Source organism: Rhinolophus sinicus, linkage group LG03, assembly GCF_036562045.2.
Source record: "Rhinolophus sinicus isolate RSC01 linkage group LG03, ASM3656204v1, whole genome shotgun sequence".
NCBI classification, from domain to species: Eukaryota; Metazoa; Chordata; class Mammalia; order Chiroptera; family Rhinolophidae; genus Rhinolophus; species Rhinolophus sinicus.
In genome coordinates, this window is record NC_133753.1 from 63,872,810 (window position 1) to 63,897,924 (window position 25,115).

The 25,115-nt window shown below is 38.9% G+C and overlaps 1 protein-coding gene across 1 annotated transcript in view; it reads right to left on the bottom strand.

Moving 5' to 3' along the window:
- Nucleotides 1–386: 386 nt before the first annotated feature.
- The window catches only part of RTF1 (RTF1 homolog, Paf1/RNA polymerase II complex component), a 43,655-nt gene continuing 18,926 nt past the window's right edge, over nucleotides 387–25,115 (bottom strand). Inside the window, exons 3-18 of the mRNA XM_019725450.2 lie at nucleotides 22,705–22,852; nucleotides 20,706–20,910; nucleotides 14,451–14,565; nucleotides 13,659–13,770; nucleotides 10,017–10,152; nucleotides 9,361–9,538; nucleotides 7,839–7,921; nucleotides 6,480–6,567; nucleotides 6,283–6,390; nucleotides 5,635–5,712; nucleotides 4,963–5,084; nucleotides 4,722–4,779; nucleotides 4,221–4,298; nucleotides 3,650–3,745; nucleotides 2,766–2,877; nucleotides 387–2,516 (exon numbers count right to left, since the gene is read on the bottom strand). Of these exons, the coding sequence (XP_019581009.1) occupies nucleotides 2,410–2,516; nucleotides 2,766–2,877; nucleotides 3,650–3,745; nucleotides 4,221–4,298; nucleotides 4,722–4,779; nucleotides 4,963–5,084; nucleotides 5,635–5,712; nucleotides 6,283–6,390; nucleotides 6,480–6,567; nucleotides 7,839–7,921; nucleotides 9,361–9,538; nucleotides 10,017–10,152; nucleotides 13,659–13,770; nucleotides 14,451–14,565; nucleotides 20,706–20,910; nucleotides 22,705–22,852 (1,824 nt within the window). The 3' untranslated portion in view covers nucleotides 387–2,409. The remainder of the gene's footprint in view (nucleotides 2,517–2,765; nucleotides 2,878–3,649; nucleotides 3,746–4,220; nucleotides 4,299–4,721; nucleotides 4,780–4,962; nucleotides 5,085–5,634; nucleotides 5,713–6,282; nucleotides 6,391–6,479; nucleotides 6,568–7,838; nucleotides 7,922–9,360; nucleotides 9,539–10,016; nucleotides 10,153–13,658; nucleotides 13,771–14,450; nucleotides 14,566–20,705; nucleotides 20,911–22,704; nucleotides 22,853–25,115) is intronic.

Genomic DNA, 25,115 nt, shown 5'->3' on the forward strand with positions numbered 1-25,115 from the left:
TTAGGTAATACACCCTTCAACACTGAAACCACATTGGGGGTGGGGGGTGATGTGTGTGTGTGTGTGTGTGTGTGTGTATGTGTGTAGCGAGGGGCCCCTACAGCAATTTTCCAGCACAAGTAATATTGTGAACCACCAAGAAGCCCAGCTGATTCTATAATTTCATGTCTTATGCCTGGTCAAGATCTCAGTTCAGAGGCCCTGCTTTAGCTGAGACTAGAGCTAAACCCTCAGGCTTGATTCCAATGACCAAGTAGGCTACTCAGGTGATAAGTTGACTTTCGGTCTTCTTTGGTTGGTTTTTCTTCCTGCTGTTTTGGTGTCTCAGAACGAAAGTTTCAGCAGCTGCAATGTGGGGAGGTAGTGGCAAAGCGGCTACAGTGCGATGCAGTTTTAATAAAAATTTTATTACACAGCCATAATATAATCAACACTTCTCCAAATCCAAATGATACTAAATACAGATCTACATGGTGGATCAGAATGACTCCCGCAAATTATATGGGTTCTATAATTTCATGTTTTTTAAAACCAGAAAGAGAAAAAAGTCCAAGTTCATCATGATAGGAGAGGTCCCAGCAGCCTACAGGACTCTGCTGGAGTCCAGGCATGTTTAACAGTCTGTGATTCCACATTTACACAATAGTCTATAAAGGGTTTTTGGTCAATGGACTATTCAAGTATATATGATTTTAATGAGTCCATCACCACTCATTTGCCCAACTGAACTGTGTCACAGCTACCACATAGCTGTGTTACAGTCATATTTGTCAATTTTACAGTCACAATACTTTTAAAAAACCATCCATTACTGCTTTTTTTTTAAAATAAAAAAGTTAAACTAAGTTAAAGCAACGCTGAGACTCTACTAAACCCAGAAGAGTTATCAAGTTCATTTTTATGTTTAAATACAACTTAAATCCGTGATTTCCCGTCATCCTACTTCCTTACAGAAAAGTAGGGTGAAGAAGTACAAAGCAGAACTTATCGATTCCTCTCCCTCTTGTGGGAATGAGCAGCGCTCAGCTGTTTCTTTAGCTTAGTTCTTGGTATATATAGTCAGCTGTACTTTGTTCTGAAAAGATTTGTTAAATGCCACTTTTATTTACACTTGGAGCTTTACACCTGAGAATGATTATCAAGCAGTCAGCTTATCTCTTTTCAAACATTTCATAAAGACACACGCACTTCTTTGCTGGCTTCACCCTAGCTGCACAACAATATATATGCTTACCATATATATATGTACACACACACACACACACACACACACACACACACACAAAACTGCACATGCTTGTAACATTTGCTACCTAAATCTTTTTATGTTCGTTCTCTCCACGTCGTGGCAAATACTCTCTTAAAAACAAAACAAAACATTATTCTTGCTGAAACAGCTGTCAAACAGAATCACTAGGAAGAGACAAGTACATGGGGTGGGAAGAAGACTCACTCTGTATTCAGCCAAGAAGCTGTGGGCTGTGCCCATGGGATGAGCAATACCTGCACTGCCCTCCCTGGTACCTGGCCATGGGCTTCCCTCCCATCTGCAAGGACACAGCCTACAGGGCAGGGGCCACACAGGGGAGTTTTCTCCAAGGTGGGGAGGTGATGGGGGAGGGGAAGTTACACAGCTACAGCAGTCAGGCCTGTTTAGTAAGAAGAATCACATTTAATGAGTTTCTTTCTTGCAGTTTCAGATGCTCAAGTACAGCTGAAAAAAATCTGAAACAGCTATAGACCCATGACAGACTGATACAAAGAGTACTGCATTTTTAAAAAATGATTAAAAAATCCACACTTACAGACACAAACACACACATACATACTCTCTCTCTCAAATAGAACCCCCCCACCCTCCCCACAAATGTACACTTTTTGGGAAACTAAATTAGTTTTGAAAACCCCTCTTCCACAGAGATGGGAAGAAGAGAATGGTAAGGAGAGAGGAAGGAGGGCTGTAGGTGCCCAGAACCCACTCCCTCCACAAGGGCTGGATGCCAACTGTTCAATGGTTGGGTCCAAAGCAGCCCCCAGAGGAGACTGCACAATGCTGCTGCTATCACCACAGGGGCTCCCGCAAGAACCCCAGCTCCATGGTAATACTGAATGCGTGCAGAGTGGCCAATGAACTGTGCTGGTTTAAAAAAAAAAAAGGCAAACACAAATCTAAAGACATGGATAAAGCCCAAGAGAGCCCAGGTCCACACTGGGTGAGACCTGGTGGTTGGTGGGAGATGGTGCAGACAGGGAGGTCTATACAGCAAATGGTTTATATTACAGAGGACTGGCAGTTTCGAGTCTCTTCCCAGTTCTACTGCTGCTCCAGCCCAAAGAGGGCAAATCAAAGGAAAAGAGGAAGGCGGGGCACTGATGGGGCATGCAGGGTCAGAAGCAGCAGGCTGGTGCTCAGATAAGCCCCCGTCGTTTTTTGTAGTCTTCCAAGTTCAGCGATCTCCTTGGAGCCCCGTCCTTGGCTGGTGGAGCCTTGGAGGTGATGGCCAAAGCCTTTGACTCTATGGGAAAGAAGAGCAAATTGGCAGCAGAGGTACGTACAAAGTCCTTTTTTTCAGTCCTGTGCTATACTCCTTCAGGCAGCCTCCCTGGCTCTCCCTCCCTGTTCCCTCTCGAAACACACCTGCAGCCACTGTAAACACTGATGAGCAGACACCCCCATTTCTTCCCTAAAATAGGCTGCCTTGTAGGCGGAGAGGGCCATGGAGCCATCTGGGCCTCAGCCATTACAACCCCCCACCTTCACCTACCTGAGCTGGGAACTTGTAAATCAATCTTCACATCGAAATCGTGTACTTTGAACAAGTCTTCTGAGAGGTCACTGGCTGACTTAGAATTCAGATCTTTATCCTTTCCCTGACCCTGCAAGGTGAAGAGAAAAAACTAATTATAAAAGCATAAATGCAAGTGAACTTCAAGAAAAATAGCCACTAATGGTAAAAGCTCTTGCTCAAGTTCATTACATCTTCCTACTAAGGCCCGTTTCTGATTCCTTTTCTCGGAGGAGACAGAAGTCCACAGACAAAGAGGTTTCTTTTCTGAAGCCTAAAAGCAAAGGGAGAAGGCAGGCTCATGTCTGTGGTGTGAGAGGAGAAAGCGTGGGCTTAAGACAACAAACCACCTTTTGACCCAAGATTTCATGAATTCCTGGGGTAGTTTGAGCTCCACAGGAGAAGACGACCTAACTTAAGCAAGAAAAGTGCTTCCAAATGCGGAGCTTCTGTGGGTTTAACATTTCAGTTTTCAAAGAGCTTTCACTTTTATAATTGTCTGATCCTTCCATGTCATCTTCTCCTCCTAATTATCCTGTGAGGTAGGTAGGGTATAGGGTATGATCCCCATTTTACATCAGAGAAATGTGGATCAGAAGGCTAGATGTCAGTTGCCTAAAGCCACAGTCAAGGCAAAGCCTTAGTTACACAGAGGTGCTGGGTTTAGAATTTAGGTCATCTGACCAAAATTCAATAGCTGTTTACTACATCTGTACATAATTGGGATGAAGAAAGGACAGCAAGTGGGACTCCATGTTCCTCCAGGTGGGAATATCAAGCCCAAACTAGGTAAGGTGCTTGCTCTGGTGTCCGGGCCTGCAGCCACAGTCCGTGGGCCACAGGTAAGGTGGTGCTGCACTCACCTTGCTCATTTCCTTTGGAGCATCTGGTAACACTCCAGAACCATATTTTGCATTCAACTGGGCCAAGATGGCAGCTTGAACAGCTGGGTCTCTGGACTGAGAGAGAAAAAAAGTGATTTTGGGTATTGTTCCACACTTGCTGGGTCCTCCTGCGATTCTTTCCCACTTACCACCACCCATCACAAACACCACAGTTGCCCCAATGGCAGCGCAGTGGGGTTGCCCTCAAGGCAGCAAGAGGAGGCAATTAAAAACTTTGAAGCCCAGCCCAGCCCAGGCAGGCCCTGGGTAGGCAACCCAGCCTACACAGTCCTAATGTCTGTGGCACTGGTAAACCCACCGCGGCACAGAGGGCTGAGTCCACAGGTTTCTATAAATCCATGCCAGGTTTTTACTACCTGTATGTCCTACAGCAAGATAAAAAAGGAAGTATCCAGACCCAAGAGTTTGAGGCAGCAAATCCCACTAAGACTGAACATTATTTTTAACTTCTTTATTAATCTCCTCATGGAATTCATTTTATGTCCCAGAATCTAGGTCCTAACTAAAAATGTCCTCTTTAGGCACTCACATTAGACACGATAGTAGGTTTGCACTGCCGCCTGGTGAAGGGATCCATCTGTTGGTTTTTCATGTTGTGACTTTCAGCCTGAAACAGACAGCATGCATTACAGAACCGTATCTGCTTCCCCCACCGCAACCATCATAAGCTTACACATAAATAACAGTCTTTGCAAGGGCCTGAAAAAAGTCAAAAGCTGTTTATCATCTTTTTCCCTTCAAGAACACCAGGGAAGATATGGGGGCAACAACCCGAAGAACAAAACTGGAAACTGATAAAAATGAGTACTGTGGAGTACAATCTAAGGATGGAGAGGGTAAGACAGGGCGGCAGATGCTGCTTTTCATTATAAATTGTATGGATGCATGTGCACCCATAGAGAGAGTCTGTATATATTGAGTGTACATGTTACTTCAATAATTTAAAAAATAAACTCAAGCAAGATGCAGAGATTTCATAGCATTTGATTAGCTGAAATTATTTTCAGTGATCCAGATAAAGCTTACTCACCACCAGGGCCTTCTCAGACTCCACAATGTTCCACTCCCGGTTCCGCTGGTTGATGTAACTGGGGGTGAATAAGAGGAATGAGTCAGTGGGCTGTGAAGGAGGGAGGGAAGCACGGAGCCCTGAGCCGGGAGCTATGTGGACCCAGTGCAGCGCCTGCACAAGGCCACAGGCTCGCCTGCAACCATGGCGAGGGCCGTGGGCCAAGGACAGGAGCTCAATCAAGACAGGCTCTGTACCACACCTGATGGCAGATATGTTCTTGGTCCGCTGGCGGTCCAGGGCCTCTGCGCGTTCCTCCAGCTCATTCAGCTGGTCTTGGATCTGTTTGGCTTTGTCCTGATCCCCCAGGTCCTCAGCCATGGCCTGCACAGACAGAAGAGTGCATTTTGGGCGAGGCCTGGCGCTGTACAAGTGTACCCTGACTTGCGGCCTAGGCAAGATATTTTACGTGATGAACAAATGACAGGAGAGGTGAAAGAATACTGAGAACAAACTTTATGAATGCAAGGTATACTTTTTATTATAGTAGTAACACCTTCTCATATAGCTACCTGGCTCTGGGTCCCTGGTAGCAGTGATGTGTAACATTAACCTTAGAACCCAGGCCCCATATGACTAACTTACCGCAACATGGCTCACACCACCCTGATGTGAAGAATGGAGAACCACCCACCACAGCTGGGCTTGGCAGTATTAGTTGTCTGTCCAAACCCAGTGCTGATACTACCCTGGGGTCTATGTGATTACACACGAAACTAAAGTAACTAGAAAGTAAGGAGAATGGAACAAGCAAGGTCAGTTTCAATTTATAGAAAAGAAAATCCTGCCACCACTAACTTGGCAGAGGGTGAACAAGTTTAATTTCCACATATCCTTATAGGACAGGGATAGAGGTTCAAATAAAAGTCCTTACCTTCTCCTTTAGCAGCTGAGTCTTCTTCATAGCGTAGTTGGGTGGAGCTTTCCTGAACCTTTCTTTCTCTTTTACAATCTGTACCAGAAAGGAGATACCAGCAGTGAGGTATTCCTAAACTATTTTGTAGACCGGCTAAGTGAGCCCATTTTGGACGCAAGCAGCTAGTTAAAAGGGGGCTGCTCTTCCTATAGCTGTGCCATGCCCCAGAGAGCGAGCGAGTTCATTCCAAGAGATACTATGCTGCTTCCGGGGTCACGGAGAGTCTTCTGGGACACTCTGAAGGAACATGCACCAATAAACAGCAGCAGCCCAAGGGCCTGGTACTGTAAGGCTAGCCACTGTCCAAGAGAACAGAGATCAAACAATTTTACCAACATGTTTTGGAGAAAGGAAACTACTGAAGGACCAAGGCTAGTATAATACAGATTCCTAAACCCTAAATACACTTTAGCCTATGACTTCAGATGAGAACATATAGGAAAAATCTTGATAAAACTATAAGCAGTAAGATGGCAATATCAGTATTCCCTCATCCTCATCCTCATGCTACAGGTATCAAGATATAGGGAATGAAAAGAAAGTCATGCTCTTCTCTAACACTGGTTCTTGATGAACCTCTGGGCTCTGGGGTACCAGGTTTCTTACCTCTTCAATGTCCTGATCATTGAATTTATAATTAAGAGCTTCTTTAATAGATAATTCCTTCTTATTGATTTCATCTAGAGTGGGCAACTGCATGCCAGCAGAGAACATCTGGACCAAAACAAGATAAAAGGTTATTAACGAGAGATTTTGGAAAGAGATATTCTTAGTTTCTGTGAACGACTGCTAGGTGCACTTACTGCTTCTTTCCACTTCATGAATTCGCTTTCAGTGAATTCTTGATTTGAGACAAACTCTAGGCGGAACACTCGTTGGTCATTGCCATGTCTACATAAAAAAGAGACAGCATCTCTAATAATGGGTATATTGACTGTAGTACCAGTAAAGCAACCCTACCAGACTGTGTACTCCTATCTGTGTGGTTTTCAATCCTGGCTGCCCTATCGTCTAGGGAGATTTATGAAAACTCCAATGCCAAAGCATCATTATAGATTAGCTGAATCAGAATCTCTGGGAGTAGGAACCAGGCACTGAAATTAAACAAACAAATAAAACCTCCTAGGTTGTTCTAATGGGCAGCCAGGATTAAGCAAAGCTAGTATTAGAACCAAATGGACTTGGCCAGTACTTCAAAAGAACATTTACAATAAAATTTGTCATAGTCAATTGGCATCCAGAATATGAAATATTATTTATACAGATATCTGAACAACAAGGAAACTATTCCCTAGGGAGGAAGAACAGTAAATTTCTATTGACCCCTGTGTTGGCAGAATTAAGTGAATCAGTGCCATTCTCCTACTATGTTTCCCCGAAAATAAGACCTAACCAGAAAATAAGCCCTAGCGAAATTGCTCAGATGACATCCCCTGAACATAAGCTCTAATGCGTCTTTTGGCGCAAATAAGACCCGGTCTTATTTTCGGGGAAACACGGTAGGGACAGTCACTTGCTGCATGTCATGGCCACTGCCCAACCCAACTGGTTTTTTCTAAAGAGACCAGGAGAGATGATGGGGATGGGAGAAGGGAACGGAGACTCCACAGAGACCAGCTTAGGCTGTGGCAGAGCTGTGTCTATTACCCGCTATTTGTAGTGATTACAGCAAACTGCTTTTATTCCTTCCTATATGGGGCTTTAGAATTTTCAGGCTCCAAGAAGGCAAGGATTTGTGTGTGCCTATTTTGTTCTTGCCTCTATCCTGATGTCTAGGACAGTGGCACATAGCAGGCATTCAGTAAATATCACATTACGGAAAAGGAAACTAAGTCCAGAAAGGTGACCTGACTTGCCAAAGAGCAGGTTGGTGACAAAGCCAGGATCAGAAGCAAGCCTCCTGACCATGCTCAGCAAATGCCTGTGGGGCTCTGGGAGGAGCAGGTTTCACAACCTGACTTCTACCTTTTATATATCCTACCACTTCTTATGTCTGATTTCCCCTATGACAGAGATATATCCCACTTTCCCTATAAGCAATGGCAGAATACAAGTTTCCCTCCAAATCCCCTAAAACCATCACACTAAGAGAGAATAACACCCACACAGGCAGGGCCTATTTGCGGAGGGAGCAGAAGCTGCCACAGAAGCACCTCTCCTACCGTAGCTGTAGCCCTTTGTTTGTTCTGGTGCCACCAAGCTGGTAAACTTTGGCAGTTTCCACAACACCTGTGATCTCAGCAACCTACGTGAAAGGACAGAGACAACAGTCAGAAACAGAGCTCCCACACCATTCTCCTTGGCTCTGTCTACCTGAATACAGATGAGTGAGAGGAGCCCACAGCTGAAAGCTGTTCTGGCACCTTCCTCGGGTTTAGAACTGATGGCCAAGCATGAGGAGCCCTGTGCCAGAGTCAGCAAGCATCAGGAGAGGAGGCAGTTAGCCTGGTGGGGCTCATTAGGAGCTTCCCCTCCAATTTAATTAGACCTTCCTAGGGGGATGTGCTTGGGATTTCAGAGGTCAGCTTTATAAACCGAATGTGAAGACCACGGAGGTCAGTTTCTGTTGCCGAGCTTTCTGGGACATGGTATGGCTGCTCCTCAGAGGAGGAGGTAAATACCTGTTAAAATCATACAACCCAGAACAAAAACAAACACACACACAAAATGAAAAAAATCAAATAGCTATGTTCTAGTTATCCAGACCACAGAAGCAGCGCTGAAACCCACAAAATAACCTCTACTAGGTTGGAGGGTTTTTTTTTTTCCTTCTTCTTCTTTTTTTACAACCTCAATATAATTCCCTGTTCCAAAAGTCACTTAATATGTAACATGGAATATTTTCATTTACAGCAGGTCCTCGAATAATGTCATTTGTTGTAGTGATATAAGGAAAAAAAAAAAAAAAAGGATTCCCAGTCCGGGCCATTGTCTGTGTGCTTTGCATGTTTTTTCCATGTCTGCATGGGTTTTCTCTGGGGACTCGTTTCCTCCCACATTCAAAAGATGTGCATGTGAGGTGAATTGGTGTGTGTAAATTGTCCCAGTGAGAGAGAGAGAGAGAGAACCCTGTGATGGAAGGGTGTCCTGTTCAGGGCGGATTCCCCCCTTGTGCTCGGAGCTACTGGGACAGGCTCCAGCCACTCATGATCCTAAAACTGGAGGTTATTGAGTTGAAAAATCATTACCTTACTTGTTTTTATTAATCTTTCTTAAATGTATGTATAACTCAAATTTACGAGTATTTCAATGTTTAGTATTAGAAGTGTTTGAGATCTCTGTTTAGAAGTTGGGTGATTTTTTTTTTTTTTAACCAGAAATATGCCATAGGAACTTAACTCTCGTTTATATCAATTAGCCTATGCTAAAACTGGTTTTGTTGTACATTGCTTCACTTAAAGTCGTAGTTTCCAAGAAACTGCTGATGAAGTTTAGTGAGCACTTACTGTACTTATTTTTCATATGAGCAAGCTTCTAGATTATGTAACTTACAATGAATACTTCAGGTTATGCACGAACCTTGGTTACCCTAAACTGTCACTATTCTAGGGGCATCCTGATTGGAGTCTATTTTCCCATCAATGGTGGCAGAAGAGTGACAAATTTGTTCAGTAGTTCCTACTCCTAGTCGAGAACCATTACATTTAAAACATGGACAAGTGTCTAAAGCAAGAAAACACTAACCCGGTAAACTGGTTTGCTGTTGTGGTTTCCAATGCCAATCCGTACAAAACATCCTGTGACAGTTTTAGCAAAGAAGGGCATGTGACACCAACGTTCTAGCTTATGCCGTGACAATCGAACCCGATTCAACTCTTCGGGTAAGGAGACTGGTTGTGATTTTGGAGGGATCTCTTCTTTCCTGTGAGGAACAAAGGGCACTAGGAAAAGTGTTCATCATAAAAACCAATCAAGATAAATAATACCAACTTCTTAAAACTTAACACAACCAAGATATATGCGTTTAAGGCAGTAGGAGAAATAAATGAATCAATAGGAAAGAGTAACAACAGACTCCTATTCCTAACCAGTGGTGTGAACTGTCTTGAATAAGGCTGCCGTCCCAGATAACCTATCAGTAAGAAAACTAATGGAAGCTCCTGGCCAATGTGAGGGTGACATGAAGTCAGTTTGTACCTGCTGGGCCCACATGAAATGTCCATAGGTATAGGCCAAGAGCCAAATTTTGGGGCCGATGTATTGGGAAACACAGCTCAGCAATTCAGGGTACTCAACTGAACAAAATTCACAGCCCACATGGCGATTCTGGAAACTACACTAAGCGTCTCCTCTAAGAACCCACTTATCCTAAATATTAGACCAAAATGTACATCGCTTACTCTTCTTCTTCATCGGATGATGACGTTCGGGATGAACGGTCAGACTTTTCACTGGACTTGTCATCCTCTTCCTCCTCCTCATCGTCAGAGTACACCTCACTGGTTTTTAATGGCTGTTTTTTGGCAAGGAGCTCAGCTAAAAAGAAAGGGGAAATGTTTACTTTGCCCCAGTAGACAAAAAAAGGGCTGGGAAATTATAGCTAAGTGGGCAGAAAGGGTCACCAACTCTACTGACAGTTGTCTTTTCCTGCACTCAAGCCACCTGAAGATGGGCAGGAAAGAAGGGGAAAGTTGTTTATGATGTTTTTAGAGCGTCTTTGGGGAAAACTTGATACGGTAACTGTCTCAACTACTCAATTTTGTTGTTGTAGACAGAAAACAGCTATAGACAATTATGAGACAAATAGCCATCACTGTACTCCAATAAAATTTTATTTACAAAAAGGTAGTTTATCAACCACTGCTCCTCACAAAACTAAGGAGTGATTTCTAGGATATACAGTGAAGTGATAAAAGCAAGGCAGAGAAAAGTGGGTATAGTGTGCTACCATTAATCTGAGACAGAAGGTGAATCTGTGTCCTTTAGTTTAGAAAAAAAGGGAAACGATATAAAAAATTTTTTTAAATGGTTACCTATTATGGGAGGAAGGCAAGGAATGAAATAGAAAGTATATAAAAGTTAAACTTTTTGAATAACCTTGTTCAGTAGATTTGACTTTGGAACCTTGTATTTTATATAATCATAAAACAAAATAATAATACAAAGTCATGTCTACACATCACAAGCAAAATGAAAGAGTATTAATTTGATGGCACCACCACACAAAAAGGAACTATAACAAGCAAGTTTAAAATATAGCCATTGGAAAGGCACTCTATAAACCAATGGAATAGAAAGCCCAGAAATAAACCCTTGCGTATATGGTCAAATTATTTTCAACAAGGGCGTCAAGGCAATTCAAGGGGGAAACAACAGTCTTTTCAAACAAAATGGTGCTGGAAATACTGGGTATCCCACATGCAAAAAATGAGAGAGAGAGAGAGAGAGAGAGAGAAGTTTCCCAGTACATCAGCACACCACATACACCATATATAAAAATTAGCTCAAAATGGATCAAAGAATTACATAAAAGAGCTAAAACTATAATGAAATTCTGAAAAGAAAACGGAGGAAAAGCTTCATGACACTAGATTTGGAATAATTTCTTGGATATGACACCAAAAGCACAGGCAACAAAAGAAAAAAAATTAAGTTAAACTGTACTTCATCAAAATTAAAAACTTCTATGTATCAAATGACACTGTCAAGAGTGAAAAGACTATAGAATGGGAAAAAATATGTGCAAATCAGGTATATGATAAGGATTAACATTCAAAATATATAAAGAACTCCTACAATTCAAAAACAACAAAAAGAAGTTGATTAAAAAATAGGGGAAAAAAGGGCAAAAGATTTGAATAGGCATTTCATCAATGAAGTTGTCCAAATAGCCAATAAGTGCATGAAAAGATGCTCAACATCATTAGGAAAATGCAAATCAAGGCCACAATGGGATACCACTTCATGTGCACTAGGATGGCTAGTGTCAAAAAGACAATTATCAAGTGTTGGTGAGGTTGGTTAAAAAGTGGCACCCTCATACATTGCTGGCAGGAATGCAAAATGGTGAAGAAAACAGTCTGACAGTTTCTCAAAAGGTCAAACATAGAGTTACCTACCACATACTTCAACAATTCCACTCCTAAGTATATACTCAAGAGAAGTAAAAACATGTGTCTGCCCAACAACTTACACACATATTTATAGCAGCATTATTTAAAATAGTAAAAAAATGGAAACAACACAAATGTCTATGGAGGTGAATGGATAAATGTTTACCCATACAATGGAATATTAGTCAGACACAAAAAGGAAGTATTGATATATGCTAAAACATGGATGAAGCTGGAAAACATTATGCTAAATGAAAGAAGCCAGGCACAAAAGACCATATATTGTACGATTCTATTTATATGAAATGTCCAGAATAGGCAAATCTATAGAGATAGCAAGTAGATTAGTGGTTGCCTAGGGCTGGGGGGTGCTAGGTCTGGGGTAGGTGGCTAGGAGATACGGGATTTCTTTGTAGGGTAATGAAACATCCTAAAATCCGTTGAGTTTAATTGTGTAGCTCTATGAACATACTAGAGGCCATTGCCTTGTTTTATTTTAATGAGTAAATAGTATAGTACCTTAATTATATCTCAATAAAGTTGTTATAAAAAATAAAACAAAACAAGACAAAAATCCTTGGGATCCTGATTTTGAAATGGACTTATCATCATGAGGCTAATGATAAATTTTATCCTTAAAAAACAAACAAACGCCTAGCTCTCTGTACAATGAGAAGGCTTAGACGTAACATCCAACTCAGTAGCATGTGTGCTCCTTGTGTCTAGACTGTGGTGTCTAAATACAGTTTCTCATAAAAAAGGAAGCAGGGTTCCTTGGAGAAATGGCTGATTCCAGACCCAGAAAGCAAGAAAGCTATTCAAGACGACTGAGGTCTCATGTCAAAAGGACGCAATCTCCTAACTGGTTCAAGATGGGACAATATGAGTCTCAAAAATAATAACTGCAATGGATTGAAAAATACAAAGTATCTTAAAATCTGTGAGTTCACAAGGATATTAAAAAAAACCCAACAAACCTCACTGGTCACTTTTGGGAGTTAAAGAACTATTTCATTCTTTTGAAAACTAGTAAAGGAAAAACAACAACAACAACAACAACAAGCATTTATTCTGCCTTTTCTACACAAAAGGAACCTGGTGCTAACTAAATAGCTAAAGAAAAGTTTCTCTTTATAGAAATAGATCAGATAATAAATGAAGACAGAATGCTGGATTAGAATATCACCATTACACAACTCATAATGAATGAAATGATCTAGGTCATGACTATCAACAGCTGCTGAGGTAGAACATATTACTATTTCCAATTCTTCGCCCTTCTCTGTATCCATGCCCTTTGTTTGCCATGTGACTCAGTCGTTCCTCCTAGCCATTAATGTTGGGCTTGGTCATGTCACTTGCTTTGGCCCATGGAATGTGGACACGCCTGACACTGCCAATTCCAAGTCTAGGCCTTAAGAGGCGTCTCATGTTTCTGCTTGCCCTTATTACACTTCTGCTATCACCAGGAGAAGAATGTGGCTTGGGTATACTGGAGGGAGATAGGTGGAACAGACCTAGTCCTAACCTGCGGCCAGAGGACAATCCCAGCTGAACTGCTGATGCATGAGCAGGAACAAATGATTGTTTCTCTGAGTTTGGGTCAGGTTGTTATTTCACATTATTGTGGTAAAAGCTAAGGGAGAGCTGGTAATATCACAAAAAAGAGAGACAAGCAGTTATTATGTGTCTCCTGATGGTAGTATATACCACCACCTAAAACTTATTCACCTTCCTAAAAAACCAAAGAACAAAATAGAAACAGAACAAATCTAAATTTGTCCAATTTTCTAGCTCTAACTACAAATTATACTATACTCTGTATGTGTTTGGAATTCCTCACAATAAAGGGAAAAAAATAAAAATGGGCACAAAAGTCAAATCCTATGATCAAAGACACAAAGTAACCATTACATTTTCCCCACTCACCTGTTCTATTCTTCCGTTTTTCTCGCTCTGCTTTTAGCTCCTCCATGGCTTGAGATTTCTTATCTAATTTCTCATCCCGTTTGGAACGCCGTTCCTTGTTGTGGGATGTTACCTGGGAAGAAAGATGTGTAGGATGGCCCTTTTTACCAACTGCTGCTGATAAGATTTTCTATACTCGACAATTAATCATTCAGTTCTTATCTATAGTGGCTGCAGAAACTGAAACTTGTTTAAAGGTAGACAGCATCCTCTTGTGGACAAAGAGGATAGAGCAGTAAAATCAGCCCTTATCTTACAAAGCCTAAGATTTACAGGAATAAGCACTTTTGGGAAGGGCACCCCAGATCATAGCTCATATTTGTTGATACTGTCAACAAAGCTTTTAGTGGTAAACACAGAGATGACTAATTTTTCCAGCTATATTTACTACCAAGTCCCAATGACACACACCTGAGTCAACATCATAACCAATCTGGCTACCTGAGACAGGATGTTTACCACCTTTCCCTTAAAGGCTGCTCACGTATTAGCTGCTTTGTAAATGCAGATACAGTGAAGAATTCCTAAGGAGTTAACCAGCACAGTGAATGGCGAAATGATATGTTCAGGGATTAATGAAATGTACAAGATGAAGACGGCACATAATAGTTTTGCACTAACTGTCCTAGGCTGCTTAACATAAACCCATCTCTTTTATATTAATGCACACACACATGCACATACAGACATACACACATATACTCAAAACAGAAGTTTCACCATTTGGATAATGAGGACCACTGAATTTCCTACCTGAGATTCTTGAATCTGTGTCAGCTTCTTCTTTTCTTGCTCCTCTTCTTGCTTTTTCTTTTTTTCTTTCTTTTCTTTCTTTTTGGCTGTTTTCAGTTTTTTCTTGATTTCAAATCTGGTTAAAAAATATTTGTTCCATTTTTAAATGGCAATGAAATATTTATAAAGACTGATTTCAATTAGATAGGAGAAAGGAAGTAAGTAGGGGGAAAGAGTTAATAAACATTTTGGCTTCCTGCAAGAAACTCCAATGTACCTTATAATTACCATAAAAACATGGAATATAAGTACACCAAAAGTACTTATAAGCATTATAAGTTGGAATAGACTTAAAATAAGGGAATAAAATTCGGGATACTATTATATCCTGTTGTTACCACACAGCTCTTCCTCAACCTTCACATAATAGAAGAAAATAGTTGATTTTTAAATCAATTCCAATAATGTTCCATTAGAAATAGAACAAAGCCACAGAGAGCCACAGTCACACTTTTAAGGTGCTAAAGACAAAGGCTGCATTTGAATCAGACTGCTTTCAATCTTTTTTCATTAGGAAAAATGCCCCCCACCCCATTTATACAACAGTAAACATGTGAATAAATATGCTACTCTCTTAAACAAATGTAATCTAGGTTCCCTTCCTAATAACAAAAATCAGGCTTTTATGAAATTTTTTGGTGAATTTAAGGAACTTTATGGATGGGATAAAGGAATATATTAAACCTTAAACTCTTACAACAGTCTAAAATAACCACAATATTCAAATTTTTTACTTAGTTAACAGTACTTAAAATTTTTTTATGTCCTTTTCACTTGATAAGGTTGTTAATGTACTTTTATAATATGAGATACGGGTGCACTGTTATAAACTTACTCCTTTTTAAATAGTTAATAATTAAACAACACAATCCTAAATATCCATTTAGAAATCACAAAGGAAATTATAAAATAATTTGAAATGATTGAAAATGAATACACAACATATCAAAACTTATAGGATGTAGCTAAAGCAGTGCAAGCCTAGAAGGAAAATGTATAGCTGTAAATGCCTATATTACAAAAGTAGATTTCAAATCAATAACTAACCTACACCTTAAGATAATGGAAAAATAAAAAGCAAACTAGTTGTAAAATAAGCAGGAAAAATAATAAGGATTAGAGCAAAAAATAATGAAACACAGAATACAAAAACAATATAATCAATGAAACCAGAAGCGGGTTCTTTGAAAAGATCAACAAAATTGACAAACCACTGGCTAGGTTGACCAAGAAAAAAAGAGAGAGAAGACTCAAATTACAAAAATAAGGTATGCAGGGCCAGCCCAGTGGCTCAAACGGTTAGAGCTCCATGCTGGTAACTCCTAAGGCTGCCGATTCAATTCCCTCATGGGCCAGTGGGCTCTCAACCACAAGGTTGCCAGTTCGATTCCTCGAGTCCCGCAAGGAATGGTGGGCAGCACCCCCGCAACTGAGATTGAACATGGCACCTTGAGCTGAGCTGCCGCTGAGCTCCCAGATAGCTCAGTTGGTTGGAGCGCGTCCTCTCAACCACAAGGTTGCCGGTTCGACTCCCACAAGGGATGGTGGGCAGCGCCCCCTGCAACTAGCAACGGCAACTGGACCTGGAGCTGAGCTGTGCCCTCCACAACTAAGACTGAAAGGACAATAACTTGACTTGGAAAAAAGTCCTGGAAGTACACACTGTTCCCCAATAAAGTCCTGTTCCCCTTCCCCAATAAAATCTTTAAAAAAAAAAAAAGTATGAAAGAGGAGACATCATTGTTAACCTTACAGAAATAATAAAAAAGTTAATATGGAACACTATGAACAATTGTATGTCAACAAGTTAGGTAATTTAGATGGAATGGAAAAAAATCTCTAGAAAGTCATAAACCACCAAGACGACGACTCAAGAAGAAATAGAAAAATCTGAATTGACCTATAATAAGAGATTTAATTAGTAATATAAAAACTTTCCACAAAGAAAAGCTCAGGCCCAGATGGCTTTCCTGGAGAATTCTGCCAAACATTTAAAGAATTAATACCAATTCTTCACAAACTCTCCCAAAAAATAAAAGAGAAGGAAACACTTCTCAGTTCATTTTATGAGGCCAGTATTATTCTGATACCAAAATCAGACAATGACATCACAAGAACAGAAAAGTACTGACCAACATTCATTAAGAATACTGATGCAAAAATCAACAAAATAGTAGTGAACTAAATCCAGCAACTTATAAAAGAGATGATGACCAAGCAGGATTTATCCCAGAAATGCAAGGTTGGTTCAACCTAAGAAAATCAATCATTATAATATACCATATTAATAGAATAAAGTACAAAAACCACATGATGTCTGTTTTGACACAGAATAAGCATTTAACAAAATCTAACACCCTGTCTTGATAAAAACTCTCAACAAACTGGGAAAAGAAGGAACTTCCTCAAACTGATAGAAAGGCATCTATAAAACACTCACAGCTAACATAATACTTAATGGTGAAAGACTGAATGTTTTCCCCCTAAGATCAGGACCAAGAAATGGTATATTCTCACCATTTTTATTCAACGTGGTACTAGAGGGCAAGAAAAATAAATAAAAGAATCCATATTGGAAAGGAAGAAGTAAAATTTACCTCTTTTTGCAGATTACATGATCTTATATATATAGAACATCTTAAGGAAGCCACTAAAACCTATTAAAACTAATAAATGAGCTCAGCAAGGTTGCACGATATAGGACCAATATACAAAAATTAATTTTATTTCTATGTACTTGCAATGAATAATTTGAAATTAACAAAGAAAACAATTCCAGTTACAATAGCATCCAAAAGAATAAAATCTTCAGGAATAAATTTAACAAGTGCTAGACTTTTACAGCAAAACCCTTCAAACATTGTTGAAAAAAATTAAAGAAGACCTAAAGAGGTAGAAAGACACCATGTTCATGGATTAAAAGACTTAATAGTGTTAAGGGGACAATACTCCCAAATTTGATCTACAAATTAACACAATTCCTATAAAAAGCCCAGCTGCTTTTTTTGTTGTTGTAGATACTGACTATCTGATTTGAAAATTCATATGAGAATGCAAAGAGCCCCATTTAGACAAAACAATTTTGAAAAAGAAGAATCAAGTTGGAGGACTCACATTTCCCAAGTTAAAAACTGACTACATTGTTACAGTAATCAAAACAATATGGTACTAGCATAAGGACAGACATAGATCAATGGGAGAGAATTCAGAATCAATAAATAAACCCACAAATGGACAATTGAATAGCTACATACAAAAGAATGAAGATGGATCCCAACCTTACACCACTTACAAGATGGATCAATGACTTACATATAAGAGTTAGAACTATAAAACTCTTACAAGAAAATATAGGGGTAAATCTATGACCATGGATTTGGCAATAGATTCTGAGATAAGATACCAAAAGCTTGGGCAAGGAAAGAAAAAATGAATTGTACTTCATCAAAATTAAGTTTTCTGTGCATCAAACAACACTATCAAGAGAGTGAAAAACAGAACTTACAGAATGGGAGAAAATATTTGCAAATCATGTATCTGATAAGGGTCTAGTAACCAGATTATATAAAGAAACCAACAACAAAAAGACAAGTAAGCGAGTTAAAAAATGGGAAAAGGACTTTAACACACATTTCTCCAAAGATGTATAAATGGCCAACAAGAACATGAAAATATGCTCAAAATCATTAGTCAACAGGAAAATGCAAATCAAAATCACAATGAGATACACTTCACATCCACTAGGATAGCTATTCTCAAAAAAAGAAAATAAGTCTTGGCAAGAATATGCAGAAACTGGAACCCGTATACATTGCTGGTGGGAATGTAAAGTGGTACAGGGGCAGTGTAAAACAGTTTGGTGGTTTCTCAAAAAGTTAACTATAAAATTACTATGTGACCCAGCAATTCCACTACTAAGTACACACCCAAAATAACTGAAAATAGGTACTCACACAAATATATATACATGAATATTCATATTAGCAAACTGTTCATAATAGCAAAAAGGTGAAAACAACCCAAATGTCAATCAACAGATGAATGGATAAACAAAATGTGATGTATATAAACAACAGAATATTATTCAGCATAAAAAGGAATGAAGTATTAATATATGCTACATGTATAAACTTAAAAAATATGCTAAGTAAAAGAAGTCAGCCATAAAAGACTTTGTATATGATTCAATTTATGGAAAAATGTCCAGAAATAGGCAAATCTATAGAAACAGAAAGTAGATTAGTGGTTGCGTAGGCTTGGGAGAAAAATAGAGAAATGACCAATGAGTACAGGGTTTCTTTCCGGGGTGATGAAAGTATTCTGAAATTAACTGTGGTGATAGTTACACAACTTTGTGAATATATAAAAACCATTCAATTGTACGCTTTAAATGGGTAGAGTCTATAGTATATAAAATATATCTCAATAAAATTATTTTAAAAGTTAATAATAGCTTATATTTACGTAATACTCTTATATGTATCATCTCACTCAAGTCTTACAACGATCCCCAAGGAGGAAGCTGAGCAGGAAGAGGGAAAGTGACTAATTCAGATCACCTGGACTGTGAATCTGAATTAAGCCTAGACTTTCTGTCTCAAAATGTAAGTGCTCTTTCTACAGCTAGGCTACCTTTTATGCTGCCTGCACTCACCTTAAAAAAAAATTTAAAAAGAGGCAGCAAATTGGGGCAGCCGGTTAGCTCAGCTGGTTAGAGTGCGGTGCTCTCTTAACAAGGTTGCTAGCTAGATCCCTACATGGGCCACCGTGAGCTGCGCCCTCCACAACTAGACTTAAACAACTACTTGACTTGGAGCTGATGGGTCCTGGAAAAACACACTAAAATAAATAAAAGTTAAAAAAAAAAAAATCTAAAAAAGGAAATTATTGAAAAAAAAGAGGCAGCAAATAGGTGAAGAATCTAACTGAAAAGAACATCTCGCTACTGGTGCTGCTGGCTATAAAATAGGACGATAATGGTGTTTATATAAAAAGATCATTATTACAATTAAATGAGATCTAGATAAAGACCTTTATTAAGTAAAAAAGATGGAGGAAATTTCTGAGTTACATTATTGCATGCCTTACAGCTAAACAAATGAGCTACAAAAAAACCTCAACTTTCTGTCAATGACTCGGAACTTTTCTTAATTATCATCACTGTAAACATTCTTCCAGTCACTAAAAGAAGTCACTGATTCAGTCAACTGCCTCATTCACATAAGGTGAAAAATATAAAAAGCAAGCTTGAGATAAACCACCCTTTACTTCTGAGCTACTTTGTGATTTTATCATAGGATCCTATTGGCAGTATATAAGAACCTCCTGTTACACTCTCCACAGTTCAGAAATACAAATTTTAGAAGGCATCCGTAACCAACTGGCAACTCCGGTACTGTTTCTTAACTCTTGTTTGTTCCAATACAGGTAACCTTGGAAGCATTCACACTCAAAACAAATGTCTATTACTTGCTGCTGACTAAAAGTCAAACATTCTTGTCTAGGATACCTCACCATACTTAATACAGTCTCCAGAAGGGGCAAATAGGCTCCCCAGATGAAATGGAACTAACTGCTGCCTAAGAAATGCTTCTATTTTTCTTTTATGATATTAGGTAGTTAGGGAAGGATCCTAGTTCTGAAGACTATATTATTTCCTAAGACAAAAGCTAAGTTTATTTTTACCTTGAAATTCTGTTAGGAGATAGGAAAGAACTTTTGCTGTTTTAACTATGGAAAAAGTAATTCAGAATACTGAAGCAGCTTCTGAGTATCAAAAAGCAACTTAGGGGCGGCCAGATGGTTAGAGCATGAGCTCTGAATGACAGGGCTGCCGGTTCGATTCCCACATGGGCCAGCGGGCTGCGCCCTCCACAACTAGATTAAAGGACAATAACTTGGAGCTGATGGGCCCTGGAGAAACACACTGTCCCCCAATATAATTTAAAAAAAGAAAAGCAATTTAACATTTGAGTTTTTTAAAAAAATACAAAAACCATGCTGGAAGGATAGTGAGATACCTAATTTGTGAATTCCAAGTCATTTTTTTTGTCTTCTGAAATGTGAAGCTCTTTTTAATTAAAGTACATTTGACATACAATAATATTATGTTAGTTTCAGGCGCATAAATTCCAAGTCTTAAATCCTGTCGAGACAGGGCTCCAAATATGAATTTTGGAAAATTATTTCATTATCCTTAAGGAAGCACAACCTTACCTCCTTTTCAACACCTCCCTCTTCTCTATGCGGTTGAACAGTTCTTGCTCGCGCTCCTTCTCTGTCATCTGTTCCAGGCGAGCCCTGTCTTCCTCATCCCCCATGAGGTCTTCTCCATAGCCATCATGGAACTCTTCGTCTTCTGAGGAAGAATCTGAATCTGAACTGGAGGAGGAGCTGTTGCTGTCAGAATCTGACACTTCACCTGCAACAAAGGCCCAACCACAAGATTAGACTCTGCTGGAGAAGACTGAGGCCACAGGTGACCCCAAAGAGTGGCTCATCATGACTCCTTGGCTCTCCAGATACAGTGGCCTATGACCATCTCAGCTCCCTTAGGAACAGTCCTTGGTCTGCCTTTGGCAGATGCAGACATAGGTTAGGGAAATCTAGTCCAGAATAGAAAAATGATCCATGTTCTTCTTAATTTAACTTTTTTTATTTTGAAAAAATTGCAGACCTAAAGAAAAAAATTTCAAGGCTACATCTTCTACTTAGGTTCACTCATTGTTAACATTGCCAATTGACTTTCTATATGTATAAAATAATGCATATATTTTTATTATTTATTTTACTGAACTGAGAGTAAGCTGCAGAGATTGTGACCCTTCACCCCTAAATACTTCTCCTAAGGACAGTCTCTTACATAACCAATTACTCAATTACCAAATTCAGGAAATTTAACATTGATGTAATGCCATTATCTAACATACAGTCGATATTTAAATTTCACCAATTATTCTAATACTGTCCTTTATAATCACTTTTCAGCCAAATAAGGACCCAATCTAGGATCACACATTGCATTTGGTTGCTATGTCTCTCTAGTATCCTCTAATCTGTAACAGTCTTGTGTTCATCTTTCATGCCACTTAATTTTTTTGAAGAATATAAACCTAAAAATTATCTAACAGAATTTTGTAAGGTGACGATGAAAATATTCTCTATCTGAACAGTGGCCACCATATGGCTACCGAGAAACTGAAATGTGGCTTGTGCAACTGAGACACTCAATTTTGAATTTGAATTTTTAATTAATTCAAATTTAAATAGCCAAGTTATCAAATGTCCCCCATTTGGGTTAGTTGGCTTCATCAAGAACTATTCAGGTTATGAATTTTTGGCAAAAATATTCCCTAAGTGATTGTGTCCTTTTCACATGTTTGTTCTATTACTAATGATATTGTTAAGGCAGGGTCCCCAGATTTCTCCTTTGTATAGGCAGTTTTTCTTCTTTGTACTTAGTAAGTATAGGGAGATGCTTTAGACTGTGTAAACATCTTGTTCAGCAACAAACTCACCCAATGGTTTTAACAGTCATTGATAATTCTTGAGTAAATCAATTATTACTGTGATGGTTGAAAAATGGTGATTTTTTTTTAAAACTATCATTTCTTCTACATTTATTAGTTGGCATTAAAAAAAAATCAACATTGGGGCAGCTGGTTGGCTCAGTTGGTTAGAGCACAGTGCTCATAACACCAAGGTCACTGGTTCGATTCCCACATGGACCAGTGAGCTGGGCTCTCCACAACTAGACTGAAAAAAAAACAACTTGGAGCTGATGGGTCCTGGAAAAACACACTGTTCCCCAATATTCCTCAATTAAAAAAAAAAAAATCAATGTTTTAATTAGTCATTAAGTTGATTAGTGAATTCCTAATAAGAACATGTTTTACTGAGTTTTATATCCTGTTCAAGGATTTTCCTCCTCAGTCAGACCATGAATAACCAAGGAAAAGGGAAGGGAAGGCATTCAGGGTAAAGAAAGTTGAGATTCTGATGCAGGGACTCCTCATGGGTTTCCTGGATGGGTTTCAGGGGCCTCATTAACCCTTCGGAATTACATGTGTTTTTCTTGCTTCATTCAGAATCTCGAAGGACCACAGAAAAGGTTATGGACTGCTGTAACGCAGGTACCTTTCCCTGTCACTGACGCTGCACTTTCAACCTGCCAAGAGTGGGCAGTCACTCTCAGGGTCCGGGCTGTGTGGCTCACCTTCCTCAGGGGCTGAGCTCTCAGCAGAACTGTCTTTGTCTGAACTGCCTGAAGAAGCAGTTTTATTGGCCTGTTTCTTCATGGTTCCTTTCTTCTCTATCTTTCTGGCTTTTCCTTTCTTCTTATTTTTATTGCTCCCGAATGTCCACTGTAAGGAGAAAAGAGGCAAACTGAAACAGGGACTTGACTGGGAAGAGCTGGAAGATTCAAGAGTAAAGTCTCTGACATTCATCAAAATGATTACAAGAGTCTCTGTTGCTTTGGACCCAAAACAAATACACTTTATATGAAGATAAGAATTTTGAAACCTTTTGGTTAAAACTTCATAACTTCTGGTTTGTAATTTCTTAGAGACAGTAGGTAATTGATATAATAAAATTTAATTAATGCACTTTTTATCACAACAGAAAAACAAAGATATCAACATTATGGCAAGCCAACTGAGTTAACTAAAAGTCAGTGGTTACAGAAAACAGCTTCTAATGTTTCCTGTGGCAGAGATGGCAGTAATTGCTAGGGGTTGGTATGTCTGGGTTTCAGCTCACAGAGAATGGTTTAGTTCTGGAGTGGGTCCCAGGAAGGCAGGATATAAAGCTTGTTAGCAGGAGAAAACTGTAGAAAGCACAGGGAAAAAGGGTAAGGGCCATTCTTTGACATGGATGGTAGCCCTGGTACCATCTCCAAGAAAGTAGGAAAGTAAAGGATCAATAAATGATTTTATATATGTATCTTGTAAAAAAAACTCTCTATATAGTATACAATATAATGTTTAAATTGGAGCATAAATTGGAGATCCCATATATCTAAACATAAGGAACCTACAATTTGCATTATTAAAGTAACAAGCAGGCAATATACAAAAGCCAAAAAAAAAATGTCCTCATCAAGCATTTTAATTATAAAGCTGAAAGACCATGCAACTGTTTTAAAAATTCACAAAGACTATTTTGTTACATTAGACCATATCTCCTTTGGTATTTTAACTTGTCTATTTAGGAGAACGATTTTAGGTGAAAAATACTTTACTTGGGAATTTTATTTTATGTACTATAAAGAATAGTCTTTATCTTTTCAGCATCACAGATTGAATTATAAATCTGGTATTAACATAAAATTTTTACATCTAATATTTAACAAAAGCACAAAGTCTTTGCTCCTTCTATAACGTGATCATAAATTAACCTCCTACTTCACAATGGCTAAGATCAGAAATAAACTTATTTGGGTTTCTTTTTTTGAGGAGGTGGGTAAAGGGGTAGTTCTGATGAGGTTTCCATATAAGAAATGCTCTGTATGAACTACTCTTAAGAACTACAGTCTGCTAGTTTACGTTAATGAAATATTGTGAAAGGGTGCTGCTCTCTTAATCTTCTGATTTTTCCTTTTAAGTTACTCTCAGTTATTTTAATTGCCACCTTATTTTTGTACTCAAGAGCTAGGAAGAAAGGGCAAGTGAAAATAAAACAACTACATGTTTTAGAATGATATATTAAGTAAATGAATAGTGACTTTCCCTTTATAAGTGAATTTACTTCTCAAATTTTAACATTTCAACACCTAGGATTTATTTTAGAAATAAATCCTAATGCTCCTCTTCTAAAGCCTAGTTCTCAACCATTTCAAACCTTAACCATTAAAGGAAGATAATTTTAGGTCAATTTGAAAGAATCCAAGAGGCTCAAGTGTTCAATTTCTGTTAACTGAGCCAAAATATATCAACTTCTATTACGACAACACAGATATTACTAGAGGCAATAAAGTATATAAAACATCCTCTGTGTTGGCTTTGGTTACAAGAAATAGCACAACCACGCACATATTCAATAGTCAATACTGACTGGGTGGTTATGAAAATGGGCATCACCCACCTCTTCCAAACAGGGTGTCTTGGCCCTTTGTACTTCTATCCAACAGGAATATGAAGAGGAAGAGAGGGTAAAGGTTGTTGCCAAGGTCACAGGTGTGTTAGTGTGGTGAGGTCTATTTTTGCTAGACCTATTTTTGCTAGGTCTATTTAAGATTTGGGTTTCTCATGTGTAATAGAGCCAAATTCTGGACTCCCTAGGAGAAAAATGGTGTTTAGGAGAGCAAAACAGACCTAAATGTGAAGTGACACAGGTAAATCCAATTCAGGAGGTGCTACCATGTCTCCCCGAAAATAAGACCTATCTGGACAATCAGCTCTAATGCATCTTTTGGAGCAACAATTAATATAAGATCTGGTATTTTATATTATATTATATTTATTATATTATATTGTATTATATTATATTATAGACTTGGTCTTACATTATAGTAAAATAAGACCGTGTTTTATATTAATTTTTGCTCCAAAAGACACATTAGAGCTGATTGTCCATCTAGGTCTTATTTTCGGGGAAACGCGGTAGGACGCTATCCAGCTTCCTTAT